Here is a 7349-nt window from a genome sequence, read left to right on the forward strand (position 1 = left end):
CCAGGATGGACAGGGACGGTGTCCCTAGCTTCTGTTTGCCAGAAGCTGGGAATGGGTGACAGGATGGATCACTTGATGGTTACCTGTTCTGTTCATTCCCTCTGGGGCACCTGGCCTTGGCCACTGTCGGAAGATGGCCTAGATGGACCTTTGGTCAGACACAGTATGACAGTTCTTATGTTCTTAATTATACAACGCTGCAAATTTTTTAATTTACGCATAGCTGCCAAACTTTGCACTGAAACCAACCTGCACTGTAGAAGATTTGGGACTTTTGGCACTTCGGAAATTGAGAGAAGCAGTTTATGATTGTGGACTAGAAGCAAACTAGTTCAATGTTTCTGCTAAGACGACCAGCACTAGTTACATGGTTAAGCATGCTAACACAGTCACCATTAGGTTTCAGTGTTAACACACCATTGAGTCTATTGGGGGTTGATCTCACTTTGGAGCTATTGTTTACAGGCTCAGAAGCCTTGTCCACTCTAAGGAAAGGTGGGCATCAACAACAGGACAGCTGAACTGGTGCTGAACACAGTTTAAACCAGGAGTCTCAAACTTACGGCCCAAGAGGCTTCAGCAGTGGCCCACGGGGCTTCAGCAGTTTTGGGGCAGGTCTCTCCCTGGGCACCACCGGCCGCTTCCCCCTCAGGGGCCCCGGCAGTGCGGCTGTTCCTCTGCACCGCTGTGACCAATGGGATGCTGAGGGGGTGGTGCCTGGGGGCAGAAGTGCACGGAAGCCCCCCGGCCTGCGCCACCTTGGAGCCCCAGGTAAGCGCCGCACACCCGACCCCCTCTCAGAGCCTCTGTTCACACTGTTCATATATGGGGGGGTTTCATCAAAATCACAATGGCTAAGAATAAAAATTAATAAAATGAAAGGGCTGGATTCCATTGCAAATTCCACACCACTGCAGAGTACACAGAGCTCTGGCTATAGCCTTCCCATTATAGGAATTACGGACAGATCCTGCAACAGGATAGGTGGGCAGACCCCTGCTCAGATCCCAACAGCTTTGCAAGGAGTCCACCCCCACAGTTCCACTTGTACCTCTGCAGTAAAATGGAACTTAGCTTTCTAAGGACCATTTCGTACAGCTAGCTGAAAGCACCCATTAATCTCTGAAAAAAGTAATTATTTTTGTAAACTGTCGTTATCCTTGCACATAATTAGTAAAAACAGCTAATGTTTCATTAATTGCATTGATGTAATTTAATTGCTTTGTTTAGACTAAACAATAAGGAACATTGTGCTTGTTTATCTAAACAGTGATCAACCGGGGTAAGAATTGGTGCAGTGTTCGTTTTCTTTAAATCTAATACACCCCTTCTAGAGTTCAGTCTAAAAAACAGGTTCCACTACTATTAAAGATTTTTTTAAAATCCACACCTGTTCCCATTTCTGTAAAGCAGCTGTGTTAAAATCTTTCCAGTGAGCAGGGTTTCCTTACATGTAACAGTGAATAAACACACACAACAGCAGCAGCAAAACAAGATGCATCATTTTTATAGGAAAGAAGTAATGACATGTTCTGCTCTTCTCTATTTAAATAAAAAATAACAGATTTAATCTGGCAGAACAAAACATCTGCTAAATGTTCTTTTTGAAGTATATTTAATGAAAATTATTACAGGGGTGGAGGTTGGTTTTTGTTTTGTCTTTTTAAATAAAGCTACATTTAATGTAAAAAAAAGGCAAAATTTGGAAAATCACACTTGAAGAACATGACAGCAATAATTGCAACATTCTTCTGATACACACACATCTCTCCCCCAAACCTGCCTACTCTTTACAAACCATGCTTTTAATTATCTCCCTAGATCTGTTTAGATGAAAAGGCATGTGAATCCATGCTAAAAAATAATTCCTGGACAAGACACCTCCCCCCTCCCCCTCCCCTTCCCCCCCCCATACACACACAAAAAACATTCATTTATATGTGCCTCACTGTAAATTATATTTTAGCTAGTAAAACTGAGCTCCCATCCAGAGCACATCCACACCCACCAGTGAATCCCTCACCTCTGAGAACTACCTCCACCTGGCACCCTCACTTCCCAGCCCTTCTGGGAAGAGTCCTGTACAAATTAAAAATACACTGTTTGGAATCATTGCTGTAGAATACTGTGATGTAACACTTCACTACTGGCTGTATTTAGACTATAGCTGGATTCCCTCAAACCTAGTCCCGCATCTATACCCCATCTGAGAAAGGCATCTTGCCCTTGTTAAGGAGAACATTACAGTATTCCGCAAGAAGAGCTGCAAACACCATAGTAACATTATTTTAAGCTGTAGTGATTTAGGACCATTATTACGGAGATACTGTAGTTTGGTTTTTTTTTTAAACAAGACTAGGCTAGAAGATCCTCACCATCCTTTTATTTATATATATATATATATATATATATATATATACACACACACACATACACACACACACAGCAGAGAGGCCCTTTGCAGTCAAGGATGCAGTCAACACCCCTTAATTGATGGCTCCCTCACAAGAACGATCTTTGTAGATTGTGATTTCAGTTTGCAAGGGGGCAAAGCTATGAGAACTGATGCACTTTGCATTTAAACAGACAGGAAAGGGCAGTTACCATCCATATGAACATACCATATACAAAAAAATTAATCACAGATTAAGATCCAGTTTCATCCCAGAAAAACAAATATACTTTTTAGTATCTGTAGGTCTAGATTTTCATATGGTACTCATCATGGTGGTATACTGATGCCTATATTGCCCCTTTCAGCTCCACCCCAGGACTTTCCAACACACTATAATAGGTGTCCTACACAATCACTTCTGGCCTTGTTGCATTTATTGTCAGGAATTGCACAACCTAAAACAGTTTTTAAAAATGGTATAGGAAATGTTGGCCCTAAGGTAAAGAGATCCAAACTTAAATGTTCACGGATGGGCACTGCAGGAGAAGGAGGTGGTGTCCTGCAAGCAACTCAGGAGTCAAAATCATCAACAATTAACTAACATACTGCAAAGAGCATTTATAACTGATGCCAACACACATCCAGAGGATTAAACACAGGGTCTCTGTCTCATCTACAAACTAGTGTAAGGGGGCTTTGGGTGGGGTAGGGAGCTAATGCAATGACCCTTCAATGCAGCTGGAATTTATGGTGCAATCATGTGGTGCTTGTAAAGTTTACCCAGCAAAGGTTACTAGATGGCTTCCCAGCACCTGGTCCCCCACTTCCCTCTCAATCACTTACCTTCATGTCGCTTATGATGGTCTGGAAGAGCCCTCCAAGCGCACTACATTCCTTCTCTATCACAGCCTCCATTTTCCCAGCTCGATCACACAGGAGGACACAGACACTGCTGCAATTTCACAACCCTAAAAAAAAAATAATCGCCCCAACCTCCCACCTCAACAAAACCTGAGCAGCTCTTTAAAAAAAAAAAGGCGAACCTAAAGGCAGCAGGGAAAATAAGTGAAATCCTTATCTATTTTGAAAAAAAAATCCCAATGTTATTGGTGTCTATTTTCTATATACAGTCCCCAACAACCCCAGAAAATTATCCTGAGATTTAAAACCAAGCTGCTACTATCCCCCCACACAAGGGCAACAACAGAATCCATCCTTGTGCATAATGGGTCATGCCCACAAGTAGGATCAAACCTGGTATTTCAATCTAAAACAGCATCAGCTGTTTAAAAATAAATGTAATGCACCAGATCTGCTGCCTACCAAAAAAAAGCAAAATAACTATTCATTTAAGGGAACAAAGCTGATCGCAAAGAAAAGCATTTAATACACCCACGCTACTGCTTGCACTTAAAAAAAAAGTAAAGCGCGTTTAACAAAACAAATCAACGGCTTGCCAAAAAAAAATAAGCCTAATGCATTTAGAGCCACAAATTAATATTTCAATTTTAAAAGCCCCACCGCATTTATTCATGCACTCGGCCGGCTGGCTGCCACGGCCGGAGGGGAGCCAACTACCAATCTAGTGTTTCCAGAAAGCCCCAATGCACGGGATGCATCGGCGCTTTATTTGCAACCCCCGCGAGCCCCCGAGCCGGCAGAGCTGCCCCGTCTCGTGCCCCTGTGCTGGGCTCTCCCACAGCTCCTCTAGCTTCCTCGCGAGCGCGCGCCAGTGCTCGGGCCCGCCTATCTCACCTCCCCGGGAGCGGCGGCGCGGGCGCGTCACGAGCACAGCCCCGCCCCGCCGCTGCTGATTGGTTAAAGGGAGACGGGACGGGTGGGCAGAAGGTAGCTGCCGGCTCTAGAACGCGCACGGGTGTGGGAGCGGGATGCTGGCGGGGGAATGGCAGGGTGATGGGTTCGAGTCTCTATTCTGCCGCTGTGGGTGTCACTGGTGGGGCTGCAGGGCCGGGCCCCGGGAGAGGCGGCTGGATATTCCAGCATGAGGCGGTGCCTGGGTTCTGTTCCCATCTTGGGAGGGGGCGGGGTGCTACTGATTCTCAATGGCTTTGCCCCTCCATTCCCCCAGCCCCAAGAGGTGGCCTGTGAGAAGATCCTGATATGCAAAGGGCCTATGCCCAGAGGGGTTAATGGCCTAACCAAAGCAAGGGTGTGTGGTGTTGCAATCAACAGCCTTTTCTACCCTCTATCAGGCTATGTTTGTACTCCCTACAGCCTGCCCCTTTAGTTACCAAATTGTCATGTAATTTTAAATATAGTGCACACAACAAAAACCATGTTAGAAGAATATTATTAAGGTTGTAAAGTCAAGCACACTAGGGAATGCCAGAATTAAGGCTCTGTGCAAGGGTCCTAGGAAAAAACAGTTACAAGATTATTTAATTAAACATTATCACAATGCACTCAAGCAAGCTAGCTAAATTAATGCTGCACAGGCACCTGTAATTCTGGCCTTTGCTATCTTTATAGTGCTTGACTTTCTAATCTTAATAATGTTCTTTGAGAAAGTGTGTCTAATGTCCTGGGTTTTTAAAACAAACTGAAAAAATAAATTCCATCATGAGGCATTATGCTGATATTCACATGGTTCATCATTAGGTCTACGGCACAGACTTTTACCAGGTAAGCTAATGGAGTGACTGATAGCAGTAGTAAGTTGTCATCCTCTATGTGGACTAGCGCTAGAGGGGATGGAATGCTTTGTGAGAGGGTTTCATAGATATTTGCTGACAGCCAAGGCATGGAGAGATTTGTGAATCTTGGGTTCCTTCTCAGGCACTGTAGAAGACTGTGATCTACTAGGCGTGGCCTCTTCTGCCCACTACTCCCTAACTTGACCCCCTTCTACCCTGTTCCCTCCATTCTCTCCTTGTCTACTTCTGTCTCTCCCTGGTTACCCATCCCAGTCCCATTCTCCTCACCTACCTAGTCTCAGTCTCCACTCCTTAGGCTTCTCATCCTAGTCATAGTCTCCTTGCCCAGCAAGTCCTGATCTCACCCCTCTGGGCTCCCACCCCACATCTCCTTGTCCTGCTGGTCCCAGTCTCATTCTCCTTCCCCAGCCAGTCCCAGCTTCCCAGAAGCCTCTAGTCCAAGTCTCCTTCCCCGATGCTCCTTGTTCCAATCAAATCCCTATCCTCCACACTTCAGGTGTGGCTCCTGTCCCCTCTGCATTTGAATCAGGTAGCTATCTGCTCCACACTGCATGGGCCAAGTGGTGGTGTGAGGAGAGGGTATTGAGAACACAGGAGACACTGCATCCCTGCTTTCCATAACAGGTCAAACAGCTGAACCATTTTGGCTGAGATTCCCACCCTCCTCCCCGCAAGACAAATCAGCCTGCGGCAGATGCCTGGCATGGAAAATTTCAGCCCAAACAGTTAAAAGTTATAAGCAACTGAAAACAACATCTTATAATTGAAAAGGTAGAGCAATCTTAATAATAGGTGGTGCGTGTGCATATTATCCCATAAATAGGGCTCTACCAAATTCACATTCCATTTTTGTCAATTTCATGGCCATAGGCTTTTAAAAATCTTAAATTTCACGGTTTCAGATATTTAAATCTGAAATTTCATGGTGGTGAAACTATAGGGGTCCCAGCCCAAAAGGGGACCATGGAAGGTCGCAAGGCTATTTTAGTAGGGGTTGCAGTATTGCCACCCTTACTTCTATACTGCTGCTGGCAGCGGTGCTGCCTTCAGAGCTGGGCTCCCTGCATTCGGGGGAGGTTCCTGGAGATGGGTCTGACCAAACCCCAGGAGTGGCCTCTGCAGGGGAAGAGGAAGTCCCCTTCCTCCCCAGCCTGGCTGGGACTAGCATCTGGAGATCCACACACAGTAAGAGGCCCCAGTCCTGCCCCTCCCCTGTTCTAGCCAGATTTCACAGGGGAGATCAGATTTCACAGTCCATGATACATTTTTCATGGCTGTGAATTTGGTAGGGCCCTACCCATAAATCCAGAAATGTAGTAATCTTTATTGTTAAGGTTGATCGTCTGAGCATTTTTATCAAATAAAAATACTTTTCTCAAAACACCAACATTTGGTCTATTAAAATTTTGCCCAGTTCAAAAGCTTTCTACACTGAGGCCCCAAACCTGTGAAGTATTATGATTGTGCTTAATTTTATGCACTATGACCCCAGTGCTGCAAGCACGTACACATTTGCTTAGTAAAGGTAAGTGTTTGAAGGATTGAGGCCATAGAGTCATCATATTGAAATCTGTGGGACTGGTCACATTGTGGAAACAAGCCTATGCTCAAGTATTTTCAGGACTGGGGCACTGGGTTCCGACTGTTGCTATCCCTGGTGGAGCTGCCCCGGTGGGACATTAAAATATAAGTGAAAAATAAGATTCCCTGCACCTTGCAGAAGTACTCACACACTTGCTCTCTGTATATATATATATATATGTATGTGTGTGTGTGTGTGTGTGTGTGTAAATATGATGGGTTAATTTACTTACATGAATTTAGTGCTGGTGAAAAGTGCCAGCGTGATCTTCACTCTCAGTAAAGCCAGTGCAGCATACCCATTAGTGCAATGGTCCCAAACTATGGGGAGCATGGAGGAACGTTCGGGGTGCCTGGCAGGCCCAGGCCAGCCCCCACAGGGTAGAGGGAGGGAGTGCCACCCAGCCCCACTTTGCCCCCAGCTCTGCCATGGCTCTGGCCCCAGCCACGGACCCTGACCACAGCCTGGCTCCCAGCCACAGTTCTGGCCCAGCTCCTGGAGAGGTGTCAGGCAGATTACACTAAGGTAAGGAGAGGCACCACAAAGTTTGGGAACCACTGTATTAGTGGAAGACACTCTCACTGCTTTCTACCAGATAGCCTTAGCTGTGACCTGGAAGGACACCTCCGGGTCTGAAAGAGTAGTTCAGTCTCCACGGTCTATTAAGTCCTAGCTCCTCCTAAAGAGAAATCTGACT

General features: G+C 45.7%; 1 protein-coding gene across 17 annotated transcripts in view; it reads right to left on the minus strand.

Moving 5' to 3' along the window:
* The window catches only part of MTSS1 (MTSS I-BAR domain containing 1), a 176106-nt gene extending 171938 nt beyond the window's left edge, over positions 1-4168 (minus strand). For 8 of the 17 annotated variants that reach the window (XM_039522494.1, XM_039522484.1, XM_039522493.1 and 5 more), the window contains exon 1: positions 3239-4118. In XM_039522494.1, coding sequence (XP_039378428.1) covers positions 3239-3310 — 72 coding nt within the window. In that variant the 5' untranslated portion in view covers positions 3311-4118. Of the gene's footprint in view, positions 1-2023; positions 2080-3238; positions 4120-4150 lie in introns of those variants that run through there. The other 9 variants (XM_039522490.1, XM_039522489.1, XM_039522488.1 and 6 more) reach the window with 4 other exon arrangements.
* Positions 4169-7349: the final 3181 nt, after the last annotated feature.

The sequence above is a fragment of the Mauremys reevesii genome, linkage group 2, assembly GCF_016161935.1.
Source record: "Mauremys reevesii isolate NIE-2019 linkage group 2, ASM1616193v1, whole genome shotgun sequence".
Classification (NCBI taxonomy): domain Eukaryota; kingdom Metazoa; phylum Chordata; order Testudines; family Geoemydidae; genus Mauremys; species Mauremys reevesii.